This window comes from Ipomoea triloba, chromosome 14, assembly GCF_003576645.1.
Source record: "Ipomoea triloba cultivar NCNSP0323 chromosome 14, ASM357664v1".
Lineage (NCBI taxonomy): Eukaryota > Viridiplantae > Streptophyta > Magnoliopsida > Solanales > Convolvulaceae > Ipomoea > Ipomoea triloba.
The window spans coordinates 13,440,315-13,467,323 of record NC_044929.1 but is presented as its reverse complement, the minus strand read 5'-3'; the positions used below and the strand labels follow the sequence as shown (position 1 = coordinate 13,467,323).

At 35.2% G+C, this 27,009-nt stretch overlaps 2 protein-coding genes across 2 annotated transcripts; one reads left to right on the top strand and one right to left on the bottom strand.

The window, feature by feature from the left end:
* Nucleotides 1-1,772: 1,772 nt before the first annotated feature.
* On the bottom strand, nt 1,773-6,717 carry LOC116004395 (probable plastid-lipid-associated protein 12, chloroplastic). The gene is made up of 11 exons (XM_031244433.1): nt 6,329-6,717; nt 6,160-6,213; nt 5,569-5,643; nt 5,305-5,424; nt 4,164-4,355; nt 3,956-4,039; nt 3,749-3,841; nt 2,613-2,666; nt 2,402-2,481; nt 2,153-2,260; nt 1,773-2,052 (listed from the first exon to the last, which is right to left on the bottom strand). Exons 1-11 carry the CDS (start codon nt 6,608-6,610, stop codon nt 1,971-1,973), a joined length of 1,224 nt encoding a protein of 407 aa, XP_031100293.1. The 5' UTR covers nt 6,611-6,717; the 3' UTR covers nt 1,773-1,970.
* An 8,639-nt stretch (nt 6,718-15,356) lies between these two features.
* On the top strand, nt 15,357-20,392 carry LOC116004383 (eukaryotic translation initiation factor 3 subunit C-like). Its single transcript, XM_031244413.1, has 4 exons — nt 15,357-15,577; nt 16,628-16,683; nt 17,012-18,799; nt 19,224-20,392. Exons 2-4 carry the CDS (start codon nt 16,660-16,662, stop codon nt 20,181-20,183), a joined length of 2,772 nt encoding a protein of 923 aa, XP_031100273.1. The 5' UTR covers nt 15,357-15,577; nt 16,628-16,659; the 3' UTR covers nt 20,184-20,392.
* The last annotated feature ends 6,617 nt before the right edge of the window (nt 20,393-27,009 follow it).

Here is a 27,009-nt window from a genome sequence, read left to right as displayed (position 1 = left end):
GCTCACATTCTTGAACTCATAATAATAATCTCTAATGTCTTGTCCCTTTTTGAGAAGGACGATAGACGTTTTGAGACAATTGATACAACCTCCTTAAGTTATATGTCTCACTAAACCATTTATGTACTAAATTCCCACAATTCTTTCACAGTTGTATAGTGCTTCATTGACAAAATTATTTTCCTGTCAATACAATTAATTATTCGAGACAAATAACTTTATCATCATTCTTCTACTGACTAACCGTTTCAGGAGACCATGTTGGACATACTTCTGTTAAGTGTCCATTATTTCCCATGTCACCCAAATTAATCTTAATTAAAAACTCTCATTCACCAAAATTGAACCCATCATGTGCAAGCACCACATCAATTAATTTAGATGGGATTGGCACCACTAGTTTTATAGTTCTCCCTTGAGCCATAAGGCCTCAACACAAATCCCACAAAAAAACAAAAGGAACTCCAATGAAAAACCTTGGAACCTCACGCTACCCCCTACACCACTATCAACATAACATCATAAACCATACCTTGATAGAACGAGCTTACTGAGACGAGACCAACGAATCCATTTCTTGCCAGAGATGAATGCAAAAAATCACTCACGCGCCAACGCGCGGACTTCAGGATGACATCGCATGGAGTTTCTGATGACGACGAGATTTCTCCAATGAGGTCGCCTCGTTGCTCTAACCAACGCCTACTACGTCACTCTCTTCAACCTCGCTCTGATACCATGTAGAAAGTGAAAGCAGTACACTCGAGAGGAGATGTAGAAAAACTCACTGTACATGTCAACTATACACACGCGACCTATTTATACAGGAATAATAACAAGGAAATAGACTCTTAGCTACTCAATTCAAATTTGAATTGAGAAGCTGAGGGTAAATCACTCAACTAACAACAATCAAACTCCATCACTTGATATATAGTATATATATTCCTAATACAAATAGTATTCCTAATAGAAAGTGGTTGCTTGTTTTTTCGGTTCCATTCCTTTCTTAGTGAGCAGGCCAGGTGTAGTCGTGTAGAGTTTATTACCATTTTTCTTCCTCGAAAAGCGAAAACAGGTATAGCGGTTGGAGAAGTGGGGTTTATGGATCCATAATAACGTGGATATGCACCCATAAACTATTATATATGACCTTGTTTTGTATTTGTATTAATTTGTTGAATGCATTTGTATTTGCAAAGGTATTCTGTCTTAGCATATGGCAAAGTAAAGCTAATAATATGCAATTGGTGTATCCCCTTGTAGTTTTCTTGTTTGGTGATTCATTGGAATTTCTACCAAACATTAAGTCAATGTATAGATCAGATAGATGCCAATATTCTCATTCTATATGGTGTAAAATATTCTTGATCCATGTTGTAACATGAAAGATGAATGCCCTCTGAAGTCTAGATAGGTTGCTCTTAGTCTTGTATGCCTTGTAAACCCCAGTGGCAACTATATAGGTGCAATGTTTTGTAACTTAATTGCTCTAATTGTTTGTTTGGTTAATGTTGGGCAAAGGTCCGTAAAAGCTAAATCCAGTACCATGTCGTGGCTATGAGAATTGTTGGGCGGAGGCCAACAAAGGGCCATGTCCAGTACCTTACCTCTTGCAAATGTGTGACAGTATAAGAAAATAAAGTTGTATTTTCATTACTAACTATAACTTTTAGCGTAAGTGGTAAACGCTTGATCCTAACAGGTAATTAAGTTGCATTCGAAGTTAAATCTAACATAGCTTAAAGATCAATTAAGTTGTAACACAAGAATGGTGGGATTGAATTTTCTTTGCAATTAAGTTGAACCTTATTCATTGTGTAGTTTTTGAGCATCAACGTATGTTTCTGATTGAAATTCTAGCTTGTACAATGGGTAAGAATGACTATTACATGCACTTGTATTCTTAATATAAACAACTATCATAAATAGGCCAGGATTCTTAGCTTGCTGGAGTTGCTTTATTATTTCTAGTTTGATCCATCAACGCGCACATGAACGAATACAATTTTGTTGTATCCACGCGAAATTCTGATCTTCTCATCAACATATCTGAAGCATAAAAATGAGGAGATGATGAGTAAATTGGTTGTTTAAGTGAGGAAACATAAAAATTGACACCCCTACACTGTATGCAAACTGTATTTCTTACAGTAACTCCAAGACGAAGTTGCTTTTCAGTTCAGTAGGAAGTCCATAAGGCCCAGCTATGATGGCTCCATCATCCATTGCGACATCGTATGTGTTGCCACCCGATTTACTGTATTTTAATACATGTTAGATCGATCGAATTTGGTTTATTTGAAGAAGCTAAGGTCAAAAGATCATAATTGAAGTGGGCGATCATCCAAAAAGAGTTTGTGTGAAGCCGAACGAACAATGCATTTGCTGGAAAACTTACGAGTATGTGCCAGTCATGGAGAATCTGCAGCCAAGCAGTAAGTTCACAACAAACTTGAGTTGGCCGTTTGGTTTGACAATCTAAAGAAGAACAACCAATAGCCGTTTATTGATATCATAAAACAAAAGTATTGAAGAAATTCATGATTATCCTTAAGAAAAGAGTATTAAATTGATTTCAGATGAGATGAGATGGGATGATATATACATACCTGCATGCCCATTAGACCATTTGAAGCATTCTCTATCCAACTATCAGTTTCAACCTGAAATAGGGAAAGCAATTGAATAAAGTTCTGATGAATAATGTGGCATATATGATGTTCACCAGGTTTCCCTTCAACATTCATAATTTGCTTAATGGAAGAAAATACCCCCTCCCCATGCAAATGTTATGTAGACACAAAACTTGGAATAAAGAGGATATATATGGAAACTTCACATTCGACTCTGACAATGTCTTACTGAACTCATTACTGCATATACTTGAGAGAGTTTCCCATCTTGTTGACACAATAGTACCACGTAATAATAGATGATCACTAATATTGCATGTGCTCCCACTTTTACTTCATTTTTTACTCTAGCTGACATGACATGCTTTGATTGATTTAGGAAAAAAGGTGGGCCATAGTTTTTATTTCTTTCCTTTTCTTCCTCGGTCGGGAGTTTTACTTTCTATAGTACACTTATCATTTTCTGTAGACTGTCATCTATGCGGGTACAAAAAACACCTAGCACTCGTTGCAGATAAATGCACTAGTGGAGGTAACACCAGGCAAGTTGGCTAAGGATACAAACTTGTAATCACAAGGTCATGAGTTTGAATCCCAACCTCCTTGGTTTGGGCCAGTCAGCTATGAGCAACCTAGGTTGGTTCACCTCCTTGTACTGTGGTCTTTTACCGGCTGGAGTCACAATGCGGGGTTTACCCAGTGCACACCCTCTGGTAGTGGCTGCGGGTTTCCCTCGTCACCCCCCCCCCCCCCAAAAAAAAAGATAAATGCACTAGTTCACAAGTTTTAGCCAAATATCTGAAGTAGAAAACTATGGAGTATCCATATTAATCTGCCTTCCATTTTCCCCTTTACCATTTGAGCAGCAAGCTAAGCATGCCATGCCTAAAAATTCATCTTATATCTGCATGTTGAAGGGAACAGCTTCTCCAACTCATCTAAGCCATAATCTAAATTTAGTTGGGATTGGTTACGTGGATTCTATTTCTCCTTTCTCAATTCTGAAATGGACTTTCTAAGTGCAAAGAAGAAAGAAATTCTCCACAAGTGGCCTATGCTCTATCAGTTTTCTCAATTTTAAGATATAAAAACTATATTTACTTAAGTGCTACCTGGGAGCTCCATATCATTTGCCATTCTCCTTCAATAAGCTCCAGTTCACTGTTTCCATCCTTTTGATTGGATGAGATGAACTCATCAATTGCCTGGTAATTCCAAAAAAAAAAAAAAAAAAAAAAAAGTGGGAAGACTGGAATTCAGGCTTGATATAAATCGTTAAACTTGGGTCCATCTTTAACGAAAGACAAAAATAACTTCACCTCGGCTACCCCTGTGCCTTTGGATATGACAGACAGAAATCTTTGCCTTGGGTCTGTTTCTTTTTGGAGGACAAATGTGGTTCCCTGCACTATAGCAGTCCTTTATACTTAGCACAATTGTTAATATCGAAGGAAGTCGAGGCTTAACAGACTTTCATGATCTCTAAGGATAACAAAAGGAATATGGAAACGTATAACTTCTGCTTACTTTGTTCCCTCTCGAAATGCGAAGGTTTCCAGTTTGTGACAAATATGTCGTGTCTAGCCAGCCCTTAGCTTCATCCCCAAGAAGTCTGAAAGGTACTGGATATGGAACCTTGAAGGGCAGAAACTTGAAAGAGAAAGCAGCTTTATCAAACTGGAAAAGAATCCTTTCTCCATCTTTAACTGATGCCGCCGCCTGAAAATAATGAATAAAATTTTCACTTGTAATGACCCTAGTGTATAACAAAATGAAGAATACTGCTCAGAGATTCTTGTTGTCCCTAACAGTTGTCTAGTAGAACATACACCATCCTTAAAAATGTTTTGACAGCAAAAAGAAAAAAAAAACAAACACACAAACAAACAAACAAAAACAAAAACAAAAACAAAAAACATATTTGAATGTATAAACTGATAAATTACTTGTAATAGAACTATAAAATTATTTTGATAAAAAGTTGATTTCACGAGAAGAATAGAATGACAAAAGTCAAAAAAACAAGCAGATTCATAATATTGCTAAACATAATGAAACAAGGTTCAAATTTCTTCTTTAAGACTCTGTTTGGTAGAGTTTATTTTAATTTAGAGCTTATAGCTTATTTTAAGCTACAAATAAGCTATAAGCTCTACTTGGTAAATCATGAGGCGCTTAGCTTATTTTGAAAAGCTATCCCAAATACCGTTTTAAAGTAAGCTCCTGACTTTTTAACTTTTTTCCTTTTTTTATCTTTATTAATTTACAAAAATGACCTCATCTACCCTTCATTAATCAAAATCCTAATATCTTAGTTTATCATTTTATGTCTTTTTACACTTATTAGCTAATTCAACAGTTAATTTTGCTAAACACTTTAATTTCAATTAGTTAGCTTATTAGCTACTAGCTTTTCAGCTTTCAACTTTCAGCTACCTTTTCAGTTAGCTTCCCAAACAGAGCCTAAAATGTTGCCGCAGTGACTGGTTAATTAGATTGAGATCCAGAGACCCTTGAAGTGGATTGGATTTTCAATCCAATACTACATCACTCAAATAATTGTGTTTTACATATTATAGGTTAACTGAATTCAGAAACAGGAGTCATCTTAATATCCATCCACTTACTCATCAATATCCAGTGATTTCCAATGAAAAATGAATCATACCTCAACTTTCAGTTCCCCTATTACATCAGAGAACCTCACAATGTTGGACACGCGTGGATCATCGGTTTGAAGATACACCTCTTGGAATACACTGAAAGAGTCTACACCAACAAACGTCCTCTGTAACCACATAGAAACAATACTTAGTATTCAGGATAATCGCATCCCACTATCCCAAATCAACTACTTGATCTTATTCCCTTCTTTTCTACTTTAACTGTTAATTCTTCTTGTATGGGGTGAAATATTATTTGAAAATCCAACCTGTATTGGTGATGCTGTTCCCGGCCTAGTCGTGAACATTAACTGCCATCTGCCCTCAATCAAGCTTGAACTTGTCTGCAGATTATGACACAAATGCATTTCATTTTGTTCTCATATTAGACAAACTAAATTATTCAATGCCATAACATTACAACTAACTAGTTGCTATATATGCCCATATTTCCCAAGCTCTATTCAATTGAATAAACTAACAATATGAACAAATACAATCAAACACCAGTTTAAGATGCAGAAAATAAAGAATAAGAGTAAATATCAATTTTGGTCCTAGCACTATTTGCATAGTGACAGTTTTGGTCCACAAGTTTCATGACGGACAAATGTTCAGTAGACGAAAATAACCCCGATAGACCTTTTCCTCAGTTTCTTTGGTCTGGACAGACAAAAATAACTTTAAAATTTTGAGATTCCGGAGTATTTGAGTCAGATCAGTGACCGGAGTGATCAAAAATAGCATTAACATGATAGTCATTGGATGACATTTGTAAGTCATTAAACTTTAAATTTGGTATTTACTCTGAAGAACAAACATTAACAAGTAAATAAGAAGAGAGTAAAGAAGATTGTTACTGGATTACTAATGCCTTCCAAATCTTCCAGAATCCTCACAGCTTTTTCAACCTCCTGCACATTTGCTCTTAAACTTAATTCTCAGAAATTGAATTGGAAACTCATACATTAATAGTGTCTTTAAACGAGCTTCATAAACATTGGGTTGAGTTCAAATGTGATAATCTACCTGGAGCTGCTGCGGAGAAGCGGAGCGGCCGCGGCCCTGGATGCCAATGAGAGCTTCGATCAGTGAATTCTCTTCTTTGGTGAACGGAGAAGAAGAAGAAGAAGACAAGGACGAAGGAGCCTCGGGTTGCTGCTGATCGACGAGAGAGCACCTTGGGGTTGGGGGTTTCCGATTAGGCTTGTTTTGGGCCACAACTCGCCTCCACGGCCCAGGTTTACTCGGGCTGAGTGTCGGGCCTGTCTTGAACCAAAAGCCTGCGTTTGCGATTTCAACTGCCGCCATTGCAGATCTGAAGAGACCACCGGCGGCGGTGACGGTGAAGGGTGGTGGGAGAGGCAGAGTGTGTGTCTAGGAATGAACCGTTAACGACAACCTCAACGAACTTGTCAGAATTATCTTCTTTCTCTTTTCTTAAATTTAAATAAATTATTCAGTTTTGCTTACGCTTAGATTTTCTTGGCATACGTGGGAGAGTCTGGAGATTACACGTCAGATGTTGTGGGACCTGCAAATATCTTTGAGGTATGGACTGTGGATTACATCTTTTGCGAAAAAACAAAATGCCAAATTGACGTCTTTAGGGCAGTCGTACACAATACAACGTTGACCATGGGTCATGACGGATACTGCAGTTGTGTTGTTTGTGTTAAATTGATACTGCATTTGTGTTGAACTGTGAAAAATGAACGGTCTCTGTTCCGTGCAACTACAGTATCAGTTCAACACAATTGTAGTATCAGTTCAACACAATTGCAGTATCAGTTCAACGCAACTACAGTATCAGTCATGATCATAGTCCACAGTATAATTTGCGTCTTTAGGGCATTTAAAATTTTGAAGAATTTTTAAAAATTGAAAATTGAAAACAGTTCAATGTGTTTACAATTCTCTTTTCTTATTTCTAAAGTTGAAAATTGTTCTCCTTTTTGCAAGAAAATAGAGACACAATTCAAAGTTATTTTTCAAAGTGAAAATCAAAGGTGAACAGTAAAATACTGTCAATACTGTCATCGATTCCAGCTGCCAGCTTTATTTTCTTCTTTCTTCTGCGCCAGTCAAGCAACCACCCCATTTCCTTCTTTACTTTCTTCTCCTCTTTCACACCAACCACCCTCTTAGCCTTTAATATCAATCCTACCACCCATCTTTCGGAGGGTCGTTTTGCCGGTGAGGAGTGGGAGGCACACGGTTCTCCAAAGCCTGACTTTCCTGAGTGGTTTACATAAACAGGAAAGGAGCATAAGGGTTAGGCTCATTCATTTTTGAATGAGCCTAACTCTTAGGCTCAATGCATTTTAGAATTATTTTTAATAAAAAATAGTAAATACGGTAGGTGTAAATACACATACCGTATTTACTACTGTAATTATTTATTATACCTAGCATTTATTCACCCAAACCCTACCGTCTCCCCAACAAAACAAGAATTCACCCAAACCCTACCGTCTCCCCAACAAAACAAGAAGGTTAGTGGTCCCGTCCAAACTCTCCAACAACACAAAACACTGAACGGCGATCTTCAGTGGTCCCTAACCCTTTCCCTTTCCGAACAAAAGTGCTTTGTGGTCCCAAATCTCAAATCCATCTCCATCTCACCCCAGCCACGAACAATCTGTCCGTGGTCCCGTGTCTGTGGTCCTGAGTGAGGGGTTCGTTTTGCCGGTGAGGAGTGGGAGGCACACGGTTCTCCAAAGCTTGACTTTCCTGAGTGGTTTACATAAACAGGAAAAGAGCCTAAGGGTTAGGCTCAATATATACATTTTAGAATTATTTTTAATAAAAATAGTAAATACACCTACCGTATTTACTACTGTAATTATTTATTATACCTAGCATTTATTCACCCAACCGTTTCCCCAACTCCCCAACAAAACAAGAATTCACCCAAACCCTACCGTCTCCCCAACAAAACAAGAAGGCCAGTGGTCCCTTCCAAACTCTCCAACAACACAAAACACTGAACGGCGATCTTCAATGGTCCCTAACCCTTTCCCTTTCTGGACAAAAGTGCTTTGTGGTCCCAAATCTCGAATCCATCTCCATCTCACCCCAGCTACGAAAAATCTGTTTGTGGTCCCAAGTGAGTGGCTAGTTAGCGTCGGAGGCGTTGGTTTGGGTTGCGGCGGCGGTCGACAAGTTTGTAGAAGCAAAGAGATTTAGAAAATGTATGCTCATTGATTGTCCTAGTTTTAAAATGCACTCTCGTTGGACTATTGTTAGGGATTACTATAATATTTATTTGGATGAGAAGAAAAATTTGAATACTTTGTTGCATTCTCATTCTGTTAGTGTCACTCACCACAAATACTTAGACATCATTACAGAGGGTATAAATTACATGTGTCTTACATGTCAGTTTATTGATAATGGAAATTGCATAAAAATGATAATAACTTTTGTCCAATTACAAGTCATAATGGTGAAGATGTAGATAAAGAAATTGAAAAGTATTTGCATGATTGAGGCATTGATAATGTTTTCAGCATTACGGTTGATAATGTTAGTTCTAATGATGTTGTCATAGGCTACTTGAGAAGAAAGTTGAATAATTTGGGTACTAGTATCCTACAAGGGAAATATCTTCCTATGAGATGCATTGCACTTATCATTAACATTATTGTCACTGATGGGATGGATGATATGAATGATTCAATTGCTAAAGTTAGAGGAGTTATAAGGTATGTGAGGCAACCATCATTTAGATTGCTCAAATTTAAAGAATGTGTTGAGATGGAAAAAATCCAATCTAAAGCTTTGTTGAGATTAGATGTGAGCACTAGATGAAATTTCACTTATTTGATGTTAAATTTAGCTCAAAAGTTTTAGATGGCATTTGAGAGATTTGAAGAAGTTGACTCTAATTATAGACATGACCTCTTATTTCTTGATGGTGTTCCAAATCATGAAGATTGGGAAAGTGTTATAGGAGATTACGCATGCTCTTACAACATTTCTATGATCTTACTGTGAAGATATCTGGTTCTTTGTATATCACTACCAATGTTTATCTTGATGAAGATTGTGATGTTTGTTCTACTTTACGTGCGTGGTTGAAAAGTACCGATTGTGGCTAAAAGAATGGCTGAGAAGTATGGCAAGTATTAGGAGGCTATGGATAAAATGAATATGTTGCTTTATATTGCATGTGTATTGATCTTAGATACAAATATACTTTTGTTGATTTTTGTTTTAAAAAGATATATATCATGTGGATCAATTGAAGGATTAAGCTTCAACATTTTCTGTTAAAGTTAGAAATGCAATAGTTGAGTTGTTTGAAGAACACAAAGAAATATATCAACCTCAATCTTCTCAATCTATACAAAGAGATAGTATAGGGCGTAGTCATTCTTCATCTTTAATTGATGATATTTGTCAAAGGAAGGGGAAAGAAAAAAACAAAGAATAAGAGTGATTTTAAGAAATATAAGGTTGAAATGGGTTGGGGAGAGTAAAATACTAAATTGGATGGGTACCTTAATGCTTATAGAAATGTTTAACCATGTTCATATTGATGAAAATGGTTTTATCTTTGAAGAACATCTCAAAAATATTATCTATTGAGTCTTGCCTAAAGAAGAAGAACCATATCATACTTGTAAAAGTAAAAAGTTTATAACGAAAGTTATGCTTCTTTGTGTTGTTGCTTGCCTTCAAATTCATTTAGAAAGAAATGAAATGTTTGATAGATTGGGATGTTTACATTTGTTTATAAAAAAGCAGCCAAGCGTAGAAGTAAAAATCGAGAAGCTAGAACCTTAAAAACTAAGCCCACTAGATCTGTAAATAAACAAGTTACGAGAAAATGGTTGATTGATTATGTTTTACTAGCAATACGGGCAAAATGACCTCCAAGTAACTCAAAGACTATATATTCAACAAGATAATTCAAGGCCGCATATTAGTGTAAATGATGTTGAGTTTCTTGAAGCTGCACAAAGTTATTGTTTTGATATCTGATCTACTTAACTAGTCAGCTTCCAAATAATCCATATATGAATGTGTTGGATCTTGGTTTTTTTTAGATCTCTTCAATCTTTACAATACCAAGAAGTTCATCAGAATGTGGATGAACTAGTAGATGCTACTATAAAAATCTTTGGATTTGAATAGACAACCTTGGTAATGTTTTTTTGTAACTGGCATGATTGAGGCTATGAAAAAGTTTGGATGGAATAATTAATAAATTGCTACACATAAATAAGCAAATGTTAGAATGAAAAGACTAGTACTCAAAAAAAAAAAGTATGAAAAGACCGATTACCTACCACTATTTCATTTGATCCAAAAGTCTTGACTGAAGCAATTTCAAGTCTCAATCAATGAAGTAGTGTAAATACATGTTTGCTTTTGTAGGGAGTATGATTTTTTTAGTGTAGTTTGTATTTTATATGTATATTTTATATAATCATTACTTCGTCGGAGAACCCTTTTTAAAATGGATTCCAAATAGGGAAGATTTTTTGAATCACATGAACAAGGAAAACACTACTCCCAAGGATCCTTGTTAGGCAAAGGGAAAGACTCCTCCCAAGGAGCCATGTTACACAATATAACACGATTTTTGAAAGCTAATGATTAGAAAACTATGCATATAGTTGTAATGATTGGATAACGATGCATATAATTGTAATGATTGGATGTAATGATTGATTAATTAAAGTATGGGTATAACACAAAATAATCATTGGATACTAATGATTCATTAAGTAATGATTGACTAATTATTAATTATATTAAAGATTTGTAACTATATAATATAATATTTACATGATGATTGCGAATGACAGATAAATAAAAATGTGTTATGTATATTACATTTGTTATGTATTTTAAAGTGTGTATGCTCAAGTTAATAATTCAATTAACATTGGCAAAATTAAGACATGGAGTAATCAAACGTAAAATTTCTGTACAAACTACACTTATTTAGACTAAGACATGTATGCACATGTGCACAAAATGTAGTCTACTTTGAGATTGAAGTGCTTTATTAATCACCGTCGGAGAAAACATTAATCACCACTACTCTTTTGTATTTTGTGTTCAAGTATGGAGTATATAGCAATAGAAACTATGATGATTAATGTAATCTATTTTTCTCTTTTTGTGTAAATTCATTAATGTAGTCTATTTTGAGATTGAAGTGCTTTATTAAAAGCTTATGATTTGGATAATTGGTGTAAAGTGTATTGAATGATTAATTGAAGAATTATTCCTTCCTCTTCGTCTTCCTTTTGGGTATGTAAATTGAAGTGTTTTTCAGTTTTGCTGTTGCACTATTTAAATTAATGCAAAATATACTGCTACATTGTTTAATTATGAATTTACATGTGTTTCTTTGAATGAGAACGCAAAAGATTTGTAAAAGTGTAATTATTACAATGAAAAAAATCAATTGTGTAAAAGTAGTTGTACTTTATACAAAGTACAATTACACCTACCAAATAAATGTCTAGAAATTTGAGAAGAAATGTATAATAATAATGATGTTTAATTTTACAAAGAAGACAATATTTTAGAATAAATTAAGGGTGTGTTTGAAAACTTGGAAAATAATTTTTGAAAATCGTTTGGGTTGTGGTCAATGGACAATAGGGGTGATTTTCTGAAAAATGACTTCCCTTTTTTTTGGAGGGAAGTCATTTTCCAAAGATATCTTCTTCTCCCAATATGCCACGCCAAACGCCCTTCGTTGTTGCCCTTCAACGTTGCACTTTGCCTTCACCGTCGATGCCACGCCCTTCACCATCGCCACGCACAGCGCCACCACCAGCCTCCGTCGCACCCCAAACCTGCCCAGCCAACCATCGCCCAACCAACCATCCATCTTCTTCGTCGATCATCATTACCGAGGGGAGGGATTTGGACGGTTGTGAGGTTTAAAATAATAATAATAATAATAATAATATTCTGCTCATTTTTCAGAAAATGAACCAAACACACCAAGATAATTTTCTAGAATGCAACCAAACACTAAAAAGGAAAATGTTTTCTGAAAAATGACTCATTTTTTAGAAAATATTTTTCAGAAGTCATTTTCCTACATACAAACATACTCTAAAAAGAAAGACAGTAAAATGAGACATAGAGAGTAATAATGACATGGCAAAATAACAATGTAAAAATAGATTGATAAAGCATTGGTGAAGCGACAAGCATATTATGTCTTATCCACCATTTGAAAAATAACTTTTGAAATTAAGATGATTAAGGAAACAACTCTATAATCTCATTTCAACAAAAAAGTTGTCATAATAAAATTAGAAAAACAAAAAAGTGGGCTATAGTGTATATCATGTCTATCACTATCTACTTTTTTAATTTAAGAAAAAAATTTACGATCAATACTTAAAAGTGTGTTCTGAGTGAAGCGTGTGGCTCTAGGAAATATAGGACCGCAACAAGACAGATCACTATAAGTTGGAGCAAAAATATTCATTCTAAATTGGAAAAAGTGTCAAATCGACCACTGAACGTAACACGAAAGTGCAATCAGACCACTTGACTAAAAAAAGTGCAATTACTCCACTCAACGCCCCAAATGCCTTGAAATTCACATGGTAGTCGGTTCCCAACCCTTCCTTCTGGTTGCTTGTTGACCTGGATGATTACATGGCAATTTTTTTTTTGTCTTTTCCTTTTTTTTTCTTTCTTCCAGCGTGTCCATAGATTTCTCTTTTCTCTATGTTAAGGTAATGTTGGGTGGTGTGGTTGATGCTATTAAGGACCTGGGCATTGTCGTTCCTCAGCTACGCAACTTGCGCCACCAAATCGTCCAAATGCTTCTGTTTCCTCATCCTCGACCTCCGTGCCGACTCGCGGTTTGATTGCATTCTCTTCTGCTTCCTCTCGTTCATCGCACGCTGCAAGTCACCATCCGACCCAAAATTTTGAATATGGGTAGATCTCGAGGAGTTCTCGCTGGAAGACTCCATTTTTTCTTCCCACCAAAAACCTTATATAAAAAAAAGCTTAGGTGCTGATGATTTAACAATGTTGACCTCAACAAAATCAAAAGACGCCGGACCCAAATTGAGGTTATTAATTTATATCTATCAATGTTTAAGTTGGATTTAGTAGTTATTATATATATAAAGATAAGAACGACGTTGATGATGAGATGAGACCTTATATATGGAAAAAATAGAACCAATAGAGGACAACGGAGAAAGATTGAACAAGAAGGGTCCTACGTCTGAGTGAGGAACTGATCATAAACTCCGAACGAATGATTTCACTCACAACATGAGACATTAATGTCAAACATCAAGAACACAATACGCAACATCAAAGAAGGAAGAAACTATCCCACCAAAAAAAAAAGAAGGGAAGAAACTAAGAATCTTTTTCCTTGAAATTGATTGAAATGAATAGATCTATATCAGAAAATTAGTATGAGAAACTCAAAAATAGAGCTTCGGATCTAAACAATGCATGTTGCTAGAAAAGAAAGCAGTAGAATAACGACAGAGATTAAGAGCTTGAAATCTATGGACTAGGGATAAAGAGAAGAGAAATGGAAAAGAAATCTATGCACACGCGGGAAGAAAGGAAAACAAAGGAAAATAAAACAAAAAAAATAAATATTGCCATGTAATCATCCAGGTCAGCAATCAACCGGAAGGAATGGTTGAGAATCGGCTACCGGGTGAAATTGAAGGTATTTGGAGCGTTGAGTGGAGTAATTACACGTTTTTTTTTTTAGTTCAGTGATCTAATTGCACTTTTGCATTATGCTCAATCACTAATTTGACTCTTATTCCTTCTAAATTTGGTTGTAAGCAACTAACCATCATACAAATTTTTTTAAATATATTATTTTTTTTTATTTATAAAACACTCACCAATATTTTGTTTTGTGATCATTTGTTTAAAATGGTAACAGATGTGCCGATCACATTATATACCAGTTGCCAAATTTATTACTCCCTTTGTCTCATTTTACCTGTCCTATTTATTATTCATTGGTCAAACCAACTTTTTCTTCTTTGCTAATTTTCTTTAGTAATTTTTTATTATTTTTAAATTTAATTTTTTGTGTTTAATAGTACTTTTAATGTAGTTTCTAAATATATAAATTTTATATATTAATGTTAAACTTAATATTATGAAAAATTAGATTAAAAATTATTTCGGTCAAGCCTGGTTAAACGAACCAGACAACCATTTTGGGACGGAAGTAATACTTCTTTTTTTTTTTTGGAAAACACAAATTTATTGCTTATTAACTCTTAAATTTACCTAAAAAGGAAAATGTCACTTTTTCCCCCTATGTTATGTGCTTATAGCATTTTTCCCCTGTGTTATTAAAGTGGCAGTTTTTCCCCCTGAAATGTTAAATTGACATTGTTACCCTAAAAAATAATTATTTCATTTGTTTTTCTTCTCCAACAAATTATTACTTATAGGTATGGATGATCACGATTCGATTCGAACCTAACCAAACACTGTAGCAATCATACCGAAATAGTATGGACGGTTCTGGTTACAATTCATAACCGAAAAATAAAAATAAATAATTGTTGAACCGTGAACCGGAACTTAACCACAGTCTTATATAGTAAAAATGATCAAACACTTATTTTGATAAATCGGTACGGTTCAGTTCCAATTTCGATTTTGAACCGCAAATCAAAACTTATTTATTTATTTTTATAATTTTATTTCTAATTTAAAAATAGTCTAAATTCAACAATTATTTTATTTTATTTTTTCGGTTCTGAATCGTAATCGTAACCGTAACCGTCTATACTATTTAAGTTCAATTGCTACCGTGTTCGATTAGGTTCGTATCGAATTGTGATCTTCCATACATATTAGAAATAATTGGTTGGAGAATAAAAATAAATGAAATGGTTATTTTTAAGGGCAAAAATGTCAATTTAATATTACAAGGGAGAAAACTATCACTTTTAAAATAACTTAGGGAGAAAAACTGTCACTTTTAATAACACAGGGGAAAAAGTGCTATAAGCATATAGGGAAAAGTGTCATTTTTCCTTACCTAAAACTTGAAACCCTAAAGGAAAAGGAGAGTCATATGCCGCAGGGAAAGTACGGAGCAAAAACCCCCCACACACGGTCGGCCATTCTAAATCCCTCTGCCAGTCTCCCTCACCCTCCAGCTCCGGCGTCCGCTTCCGACCAAGTGACCAACACGAGAAGGTTTCCAGGAGAGATCGACATCAAACTCATCGAAATCTACGTCCTCGATTGAAGAATCCACTCTCCGAACGTTCCCCCCAGGTACGGCTCCACTTATAACACAGTAAATTGTTTTTTTTTTTTTTTTTTTTTTCTGACCTATTTAGGATTTTACTATGTAGATTTGGGGAATTTCTTTTTATGTGTGGGAAATTCGTTTATTGTGTGCAATGAGAGGGAGGAATTAGCAATACATTTGTTATGTTGATGGCGTTCACACATGCAGTGAAGTAAAGGTCCCAAGTCCCATGCATTTATTAGTTGTTTTTATTTAAACCAAGTATTTATTTTATTGTGGCTCTAGATGTCTTTTCAATTCTCAAAACAATGCATTTATATTTCTGCTGCGGATTCTCATAGAGAGTTGCCTATATATTCATCCACTCTGTAATCATAGAGGCATTGAAGAAGAAATATTATTCCCTTTGAGTTCTTAAATAATTTGTGTGATTGTTTCTTGAGCCTCCATCCTACGTCATATGTAAATTGTAATCTTTTTCATCGCATTAGTGGTTAGTTGTTTAATCAGCTCAACAATCAACCTAATTAAGAAGTTTTGGTTTATTATTCTGATTGAGCCAATTCTTAATGTTGGTCCCTTTTCCTATAGTACTAACCTATTTAACTTATTGTAGCTAATTATATCCCCTCAGAATAGTGAAGTCTGCTCAAGATCAGCTTTCAATACCGGTTATTTATTTATTTATTTATTTTTTTTATGGATGGTTGGATAGAACTGTGATATAAAATCTAAATTTGCATATAGTTTCTTTTTTTTTAGAAATTTGTTTACTGGCAAAACAGCATCTATGAATATATTGTTCTTGTTCAATAATGCTAAACTTGCATATTGGTGGTAGCTAGAGCAATTTGGGGATTGGGTTAAATCAGCTTGGTAAGGTTTAGCTAGGGTTCGGATGAAGTAATTGGGTTCAGGTTTGGAATTTGGTAAACAGGAGGGTACCCACCATACTACCATCCCTAAAGATTCAATTTTTATGTTTATTTTATTTTATTTTTTGTAATTTTGTCTTGTATTTTGATTATATATCTTTTCCTAATGCTCTGTTTTCGATTTGGTTTCCAATGCAGTTTATTTATTCTGTTAGCAAAACCTTGGAAACATGGCTTCACGATTTTGGACTCAGGTTTGTTGTTTTCATAGATATTACTACTTTTGGGTTCCTTCTAAACTTTTGAAAGTCTGTCTTTGGAGTGAATGCTTCCACTTGAGTTATCCTGAAATTGCAGTGGAACGTATAGATTTTTGCAAAAAGAAAAAACAATAAAAAAAACCTAATTGTTTTACTATCATTTTGGTCTTCAATTGATTTGGAATAGAAAAATCTGAATCTTTATGACTTTATGAAATTAACATTTTTCATTAATGGGTCTTCTCTTTTAATCTTACTTTATTGTTTTAAAATGTACTTGATTTATATTGAGATATTATTCTTGTGTGTTGTGGGTTTACAGGGTGACAGTGAAAGTGAAGAGGAGGAGAGCGATATTGAGGTTGAAGAACCTGTAGATTCAATTGATGCTGCAAATAAGAGCAAGTATCTTGTATCTGATACTGACTCTGATAGTGATGACTCAAATGTGCATCGACGTGTTGTCAAACGTTCTGACAAGCGGTATGAAGAGATGTCTTCTACTGTTGATCAAATGAAGAATGCCATGAAGATAAATGACTGGGTCAGCCTGCAAGAGAGTTTTGACAAGATCAATAAGCAGCTAGAGAAGGTAATGCGTACAATAGATGCAGAGAAGGTGCCAGATCTCTATATTAAGGCTTTAGTGATGTTGGAGGACTTTCTGAGTGAGGCCTTTGCAAATAAAGAAGCTAAGAAGAAAATGAGCAGTAGTAATGCCAAAGCTATGAATTCGATGAAACAGAAATTAAAGAAAAATAACAAGCAATATGAGGAGCTGATCGATGCATATAGGAAGAATCCACCTAAGAGTGAAGATGAAGGTGGTGATGAGGAGTCAGAGGAGGAAGATGATGATGATGAGGATGACTTTGAAGAGGATCCAACAAAAGCAGAGTCAGAAGAGGATGAGGATGAGGGTGAAGGTCATGATGAGTTAACTGAGACTGGTACAGGGTGGGAGAAAATGCTGAGCAAGAAAGATAAGCTTATGGATAAACAGTTTAAGGATCCCAGTCAAATCACTTGGGATATTGTCAATAAGAAGTTCAGGGAAATTGTTTCTGCAAGGGGTAGAAAGGGAACTGGAAGGATTGAATTGATTGAGCAGCTCACCTTCTTGACTAAGGTGGCTAAGACCCCAGCTCAGAAGCTGGAGATTCTTTTCAGTGTTATCTCAGCCCAGTTTGATGTTAATCCAAGCCTAAGCGGGCACATGCCTATAAATGTGTGGAAAAAATGTGTGCAGAATATGCTTATAGTACTTGATATTCTGACACAGTACCCAAATATTGTTGTTGATGATAAGGTGGAGCCTGATGAGAATGAGACCCAAAAAGGACCAGATCATAAGGGGACTATTAGAATCTGGGGAAACCTGGTAGCATTTGTGGAAAGGATTGATGTGGAGTTCTTTAAAAGCTTGCAGGTTATTGATCCTCATACACGTGAATATGTTGAGAGGTTGAAAGATGAGCCATTGTTTGTGGTTCTGGCTCAAAATGTCCAGGATTACTTAGAAAGGGCTGGAGATTTGAAGGGTGCAGCAAAAGTGGCTCTCAAACGGGTTGAGCTCATTTATTATAAACCACAAGAAGTCTATGATGCCATGAGGAAGTGGGCTGAGCAAACAGAGAATGCTGAGGAAGCTATGGAGTCTGGTGAGGAAAACAAGGTGCTTGAGGAGAGCAGGGGTCCACCTGCAATTGTTCCAACTCCAGAACTTGTTCCAAGAAAACCCACCTTTGAAGAGAATAGTAGGACCTTGATGGACATCCTTGTTTCACTCATATACAAGTATGGTGATGAGCGAACTAAAGCCCGTGCTATGCTGTGTGATATATACCACCATGCTATCTTGAATGAGTTTTCCGTTTCCCGTGATCTCTTGCTGATGAGTCACTTGCAGGATAATGTACAGCATATGGACATTTCCACACAGATACTTTTTAATAGAGCTATGGCTCAGCTTGGTCTATGTGCATTCAGGGTTGGACTTATTTTCGAGGGGCATAGTTGTCTGTCTGAGCTGTATTCTGCTGGCAGGGTAAAAGAATTGCTTGCGCAAGGTGTCTCTCAAAGCCGATATCATGAAAAGACACCAGAACAGGTATGACCTTTTATTGACACAGATGATTTATATTGACTCTATATTTTGGCATACCACATATGGTCCATAATTTACAGCTATAGATTCTTAAATTTCACTGGGATGGACTTTTCTTTTATTTCTTAGAGCATGTCTTAATGTCTTATGTGCCTGTTGCATATAAATGGGTGCTGCTGTTACATTTATTTCTTAGAGTAGGTTTTTTTTTTTTTTTTTTTTCTTTTAATGAGATAATATTATATTATGATGACTCTATTTGATAAACTTTGCAGCCCAGTTTCCCCAATTATTCTGCGTTGTTTTCTATTTTCTCTTATAGTACTGATGATTGCATCCTAAGTTATATGTTTCACATTCTTTTACTGCTTACATCATTATATTTGCATCATACTTTTTGATCCAAGTCATGTTTTGATATTATCAGGAGAGAATGGAAAGGAGGCGTCAAATGCCATATCATATGCACATAAATCTTGAGCTTCTCGAATCTGTCCATCTTATATGTGCAATGCTGTTGGAAGTTCCAAACATGGCAGCCAATAGCCATGACGGAAAGCGCAAAGTCATAAGCAAGACTTTCCGGAGACTGCTAGAGGTGAGCGAGAGGCAAACATTCACTGGGCCTCCTGAAAATGTTAGGGACCATGTAATGGCAGCTACAAGAGCCCTGCGGCAGGGAGATTTCAAAAAGGCCTTTGACATTATTAACTCCCTTGACATTTGGAGGCTGCTCCGTAATAAAGACAATGTTCTTGAAATGCTTAGGGCAAAAATCAAGGAAGAGGCTTTGAGGACTTATCTTTTCACATATTCTTCCTCTTATAACTCTCTTAGCCTGGATCTGCTTGCCAAGATGTTTGAACTTTCCGATTCCCAAACTCATTGCATCGTGAGCAAACTCATGATCACTGACGAGCTTCATGCAAGCTGGGATCAACCAAGTCGGTGTGTGGTCTTCCATGATGTTGAGCATACAAGACTACAGGCTTTGGCATTCCAGCTGACAGAGAAGCTAGCAATTCTCGCAGAAAGTAATGACAGAGCAATCGAGGCAAGGATTGGTGGTGGATTGGATGGCCCTCCCTTGAGACGCAGGGATGGCCAAGATTATGCTGCAGCTGCTGGTGGTGGTGCTGGGGGAAAGTGGCAGGAGTTCTTTTCGCAAGGCAGGCAGGGAGGCACTGGAGGTGGCAGAAGTGGCGGCTATAATAGAGGTTCGGGATCTGGTCAAACATCAAGGGATCGATCCAACCAGGCACGCGGTGCTGGAGGTTATTCAAGTGGCAGTCAAGGATCACGGTACCATTCTGGGTCCGCAGCCAGGGGAAGCCAAGGGGATGCATCAGCTCGAATGGTTAATCTTAACAGGGGAATACGAGCGTAGAGAAAACCCAGTTTTGCACCTTGAGAGAACCTACCTGACTAATTTGACATTTTTCTTTTTAATTATGTTGGTTGGAATCAGAAAGTTTGCTTTTGTTGCATCAACTAAATGTAGTATCACTTAAATGCTTTGCTATTTAAGTAATCTTCGACTTGGTTTACAGATACTGTTCTATGTGCATTCAAATCTACAACTGTTATTGATCATCATCATCCCTTTTAAATTCGATTCTTTCTTTTTGTAATTTGTGCCCAATGATTTACAGTCGACTCTTTCAGATGAAACCTTTTGTCATCTGCTTTCAAAATTTGCTCATTGTAGGCTTCAATTTCCTCTTTTATGTACACACTAAACCATGAAAGCTAAGAAAGGCAAATTGTGAACAGGGAAAATTGTACATGCATTATACTCCGTAAGTATTTTTAAGAAATTTATTGTGAACGAAAACAGGTGGGCTCAACACTTCACCATGCAGGCTGATTAAAGACCTAACATCACTTCAGCAGTATCTAGGAAACTCTTCATAACCAGTAAACACAGGTTCATGTAACTAGGTTAGATATGCAATGAAATATTTCCATAAATATCCCGCTTTGAAATATACATACATTACCTTATTGAGACATGCATGTTTACTTGGTGGGCAATGGTGAATGTATAAATTTTGTTAGAAAATTAAAGAATATCTTGAGACTTGTGCATCACCTTTGGCAACATATTAATCGAAACTAACTTTTTAGACATTAAAATCGGAGGTCAAAACTACACAAAATAACAAGCCAAAAACTAGTTTTTAACAACTAACCAGTAGAATTCAACAAACTCTCAAAATCTCTCATTATCTGCCAAGCATGTTGAATTCAACAGTCTTTTCCATCTTCTCCAATGCGATTCTGGCAGCTTCTCTCTGGATTCTGAGATCGGCCTCTGCCCTCATCCGTACAAGTGTTTGGGCGGCTTTGATTTCTTCTTCAATCCTGGCTTTCTCTGCAATCTCCACCCTCTCTCTTTCTTGTTGTTGCTTCAATGGATCTCCCAGCGGTTGATGAGTTGCTTTGAAAATGAGATGTGCATAACGTTTCTTCATCATCGCAGCACGTAGAGCCCTAGTTGGAGAAATCTGAGATACAACAGTAAGTGAAGTAGTAGTAGTAGTAGTGCAACCTTCATGAATGGCGGCACGTGACGAAGAATCATCAGACCTACAACAACTTTCCTTTTCCTTCTCCAATGGCGAAGTTTTCTTCGTATCTCGACAATCCCTTCCTCGCCGACAACTTTCAAGATTCTTAGGTTTCTTTTCGCAATCCCTTCCACCTCGATTTCGCAGACAACCTTGTTCCCAATTTTCATGACTCTTAGGTTTGTTTTGGCAATAATAATCCCACCCACCTCTGTGAATCACCGTCGGCGGTGGCGCCGGGAGAACCCTCTCGATTCTCCGCCGCCTCTTTTCTACTTTGAAATCATCATCATCAAAACAACGCTTCTTGGATTCAAGATTCTTGTTGTCATCATTCCTCATCATCACCTTCAAACCCTTTTCCCGATCATCACTTTTCCCATCGCCTTTCCTTAAAATTCTGATCTTTAGCTTCATTGTGAGAGTGAAAGAGACTGATTATGGAAACTTATAGTGAAAGATGAGAGTGAAAGAGGGCGGGAACCTGAGCTTCCTTACAACTCAAATTAACAAAGTTACGTTTAAGAAATTAAGAAAGAATCTTTAAAAAGATATGATGGAGTAACATATCTCAGTATTGTTCACAGGCAGTTACAATTAATTATTCATTACTTTTGAATATATTTTAACGTTAGTTATTGATTTTGATTACTTCATCCTAGTTTAATTTAATATATTACTTCTCTCCCAAGTTTAGTTTAGATCAATTATTAAATAACCCGCAACAAAAATTAAAGTATTTCATTTAAAAAAATAAAATTTTGATTAATTTGAAAAATATTGTTATTATTTCAGTAATATTAAGAATTTTTTTTTTGAGTAGTACAAACTAACCTATACATAGTAGCTGCTAAAAAATATTAAGAATTTTTTTAAATAAATAAAAGTATGATATCAATAAAATAAAGTTAAAAAGTGATGTAACTCATGCAAAATATGCACTGTATATTTTTTTTTTGAAAAATATATGCACTGTATTTAATTTTTTAAAAACAACTAATTACAAAAATTATGCAAAACTTTAAATATCTAGACATAGTTGTTAGTTGTTACTCCAGTGACGAAAATAAGAAACTAATGATTATAATAACAATTTTCCTTATAGTTAATGTTACTTTTTGTTCCATTATTATAACATAATTTCATTATTATATGGACCCTATTTAATGTATTAAAATTGATTTAAGTTCAATTAAAATGATTTGAAATGCTCTTAACAACAAACAACAATATTTACTGAATAGAAAACCTTGTATTATATAATATAAATTTTTAAAACGAAAAGTTGAGGGCAAAATATTCATTTAATATTGGTATAAAATTTTATTTTAGAAAAATCATCTCAAATTAAACAATATATGTATGCATAAATTACATGCATGGAGCCGGACGAATGTATAGGTACGAATATGTACATTATAAAGGGAAAATGATGATATTAGTCTATTATTTATAAATATAGTGTAGACTATACAAAATTTTCAATTTAATTATGTGTAAATTGATAGTTTTAATTCACCACTAACAAATGCTATTAAAAATAATAGTGTACATGAAATTTTTAAATTATTGAATGGCATATTGGTCACTTTATAGAGTTTTCTTAAATTTTTCCAACTAAACCTTCATATATACCGATTCTCTTTAGTCATAATAAAGAATTGTTAGTTTTTTAAGATTTATATACTTGTTTTCATTTCATTGTTAAATGTCAATCTGTTGGTTAAAGAATGAATTTATCTTTCTAAATAATCATTCTAGGATGATATTTGTTTCCTCGGTTGAATATTTAAACAATAGTGCAATATATAACGTAACCAGTATGTCTTATTGGCACTGTTGCAAAAATCCTCGCCTAGGCGCTCCTAGACCGAGGTAAATTGCTCCCTAGGCGTCCGCTTAGGTGGCCGGCCGCCTAGCGCCTAACTCGGCCGAGTTGGCAACCAACTAGGCCGAATTTGGCCGAGTTAACTCGCCCAACTCGGCAGAGTTGGCAGAGTTAACTCGAGCGAGTCGGCATTGTTAATTTTATTATTATATTTATATATATATATATTTAAATTTATTTATTTATATAAGAGAAGTAAGATATATATATATAAAATATAATATATGACATACACCCACACACATGAATTAATTTTTTGTTTTTATAGGTCGCCGCCTAGAACTGCCTATGCGCTGCCTATACCGCTTAGGCGCTAGGCGCTAGTGTACCGCCCGACTAGCGCCTAGCGCCTACTGCAACCATGCTTATTGGCAATGCTTTTATATCTTACAAATATTCTTGAGGAGCATTTAAGCAAAATGGATGCTCAAATAACTAACATTATTGATTTGTGAATTATAGTATGCATATGCATATTAGTTTTTCATATCAACTGAAAGTAGTATCACTTAAATGCTTTGCTATTTAAGTAATTTTAGACTTGGTTTACAGATACTATTCTATGTGCATTCAAATCTACAACGTACTGTTATTGATCATCATCATCCCTTTTAGAGCACCCCTATCAGCAGATCTTTTGGGGTTTATGTCAGATATTTTATGCCATGTATGAGAGAGAAATGAGGAAAGACAACTTTGGGGAGCTTCTGCAAATGTGGGTATATTGGAACAGTGATTGGCTGACAATTGGAGAGAGAAGGAAGCTTGCTGTGCCCGTATCGCGCACAGCGGCGCCCACTTGGGCGCGTCCTGACAGCTTCTGTTTATTATTATTTTTTTTTAAATTTGATTTGTTTTAATTTTTTTTTTCTCCCATCTCATTTTCTCTTTTCTAATCATACTTACAAAAACTCCTCAAATACTGCGAATTATCTCCACTACTAAGGATGCTCTTAAATTCGATTCTTTCTTTTTGCAATTTGTGCCCATTGATTTACAGTCCACTCTTTCAGATGAAACCTTTTGTCGTCTGCTTTGAAAATTGCTCATTGTAGGCTTCAATTTCCTCTTTTATGTACACACTAAACCATGCAAGCTAAGAGAGGCAAATTGCGAACAGGGGGAAATTATACATGCATTATATGTATTTTTCAGAAAATTATTTTGACAGATGATCGTATAATAGCGCGAGTTCCATTTGAGAGTAGCTTAGATATTCAATGAAATATTTCCGTAAATATCCCGTAAGAATATCTATAGTTATTCCTTGAAATACACATTACCTTATCGAGACATGCATGTTTACTTGGCGGGCAATAGTGGATGCAGAAATTTTCTTCTACAGGGTCGAAAATTAAAGAATATCTTGAGACTTTGGCAAGATACTCATCAAAACTAACTTTAAAAAAAGTAAAACAAATCCAGAAAAAAAAAATGGAATTGCAAACAAGAAGAAGAATTCGAGGTCAAATTTTGTATAGACATTAAAATTGGAGGTCAAAATTACACAGAATAACATATATATACCACTCAAAAACTAGTTTCTAACAAACAGTAGCATTCAACAAACTCTCAAAATCTCTCATTAGCCAAGCATCATTGAATTCAACCGTCTTTTCCATTTTCTCCAACGCTTCTCTTTCCCTCTGTCTCTGGATTTTGAGCTCGGCCTCTGCCCTCATCCGTACAAGTGTCTGGGCAGCTTTGATTTCTTCTTCAATCCTGGCTTTCTCTGCAATCTCCAGCCTCTCTATTTCTTGTTGTTGCTTCAATTGATCTCCCAGAGGCATGAGGAGCGGTTGATGAGTTGCTTTGAAAATGAGATGTGCATAACGTTTCTTCATCATCGCAGCACGTAGAGCCTTAGTTGGAGAAAGCTGAGAAGTAGTGCAGCCTTCATCAATGGTGGCACGTGATGAACAATGATCAGACCTACAACAACTTTCCTTTTCCTTCTCCAATCGCGAAGTTTTCTTCTGACAAGAGTTCTTCGTATCTCGACAATCCCTTCCTCCTGGATTTCGCCCACAACTTTCATCATTCTTAGGTTTCTTTTCGCAATCCCTTCCACCTCGATTTCGCAGACAACCTTGTTCCGAACTTTCATGAGTCTTAGGTTTGTTTTGACAATCCCACCCACCTTTGTGAATCATCGTCGGCGGAATCGGGAGAACCCTCCCGCAGTCTTCCCTTATAGTGAAGTAGTCCATTCTCATGATCCGCCGCCTCTTTTCTTTTCCGCCATCTACTTTGAAATCATCGTCAGAACCACGCTTCTTGGATTCAAGATTCTTGTTTTCATTCCTCATCATCTTCAAACCCTTTTCCCGATCATCTCTTTTCCCTGTTGAAATTCTCATCTTTAGATTCGTTAGCGTCATTGCTGCGAAAGATGATAGTGAAAGAGGGATCTACGATACGATTGAAGAGAGCAGCGATTATGAAAACCTAGTTGAAGATGAGAGTGAAAGAGCGGGAAACTTCCTTACAACTGATATTAAGAAACTTTAAGAATAAGATACGGAAGGAGTATAAATATCTGAGTGTTAACAGAATAGGTTTTAACGTTACTATTTCAGTAATTATTGTACGCTATTATTTCAGTAAAATTAACTTTTCTTTTTTAAACATTAAGATTTTTTAAAACAAAGAAAAAGTATCATATCAGTAAAATAAAGTAAAAAATTGATGTAACCCATACACAATATGCACTGTATTTAAATTTTTTTTTTTTAAATTACTTGCAAAATTTTAAATATCTAAACATAATTGTTACTCACTTGACGAAAATAAGAAACTAATGATTGTATAATAGTTTTTCTTAGAGTTAATGTAACTTTTTCTTCCATTATTGTAACATAATATCATTATTATACAGACCCTATTTAATGTATTAAAATTTATTTAACTTCAATTAAAATGATTTGAAATGCTCTTAACAACAACAATAACAATATTTACTGAATATCAAACCTTGTATTATATACTCATTCCATCTCATTTTGCCTGCAAAAGAATCAAATAGACCCATGTACTACCACTGATTATTTTTCATTTAGCATTTTTAATTAGGAGTATAATAGCCTAGATGGACTATATTTTAATTCATGGTGCTCGATGAACAATCAGTAGTAGTACATGAGCTTATTTGACCATTTTGCCCATTTTATATGTCTGGTCTGGTTAACGATGCTTGACTAAACATATTTTTAATCTAATTTTTCATAATATTAAGTTTAGTATTAGTATACAAAATTTATATATTTAGAAACAAACTCACAAAAAATCAAATATAAAATAAGTAACAAATACTATAGAAAATAAACAAGGAAGAAGGAGTTGGTTTAATTTGACCAATGAATAGTAAGTAAGACAGATAAAATGGGATAGAAGGAGCAATATAAATTTTTTAAAATGAAAAATTGAAGGCAAAATATTCATATAATATTGATATAAAATTTTATTTTAGAAAAATCATCACAAATTAAACAATATGTATACAAAAATTACATGGAGCTGGAAGAATGTATAGGTACATGGAAAATGGTGATTTTAGTTTATTAATTATAAATATATTGTAGACTCAGTTCGTAACTTATTACTCTATACGAAATTTTTAATTTAATTATGTGTAAAATGATAGCTTCAATCCATCGCTAACAAATTCTATTAAAAATAATATTGTAAATTGAAATTTCAAATTAAAGAATGACATATTAATCACTTAATTTTATAGAATTTTCTTAAATTTTTCA

Bases quoted from the DNA above. Each gene is read 5' to 3' on its own strand.
- LOC116004395 (XM_031244433.1), bottom strand. From the start codon at position 6,610: ATGGCGGCAGTTGAAATCGCAAACGCAGGCTTTTGGTTCAAGACAGGC. The intron at 6,214-6,328 runs GTAGATTATCAC...GCAAATGTGCAG, and splicing joins CTTCTCCGCAGCAGCTCCAG to GAGGTTGAAAAAGCTGTGAG. The intron at 5,425-5,568 runs GTTGGATTTTCA...ATGTGGTTACAG, and splicing joins GAACAGCATCACCAATACAG to AGGACGTTTGTTGGTGTAGA.
- LOC116004383 (XM_031244413.1), top strand. From the start codon at position 16,660: ATGGCTTCACGATTTTGGACTCAG. The intron at 16,684-17,011 runs GTTTGTTGTTTT...GTGGGTTTACAG, and splicing joins CTTCACGATTTTGGACTCAG to GGTGACAGTGAAAGTGAAGA. The intron at 18,800-19,223 runs GTATGACCTTTT...TGATATTATCAG, and splicing joins ATGAAAAGACACCAGAACAG to GAGAGAATGGAAAGGAGGCG.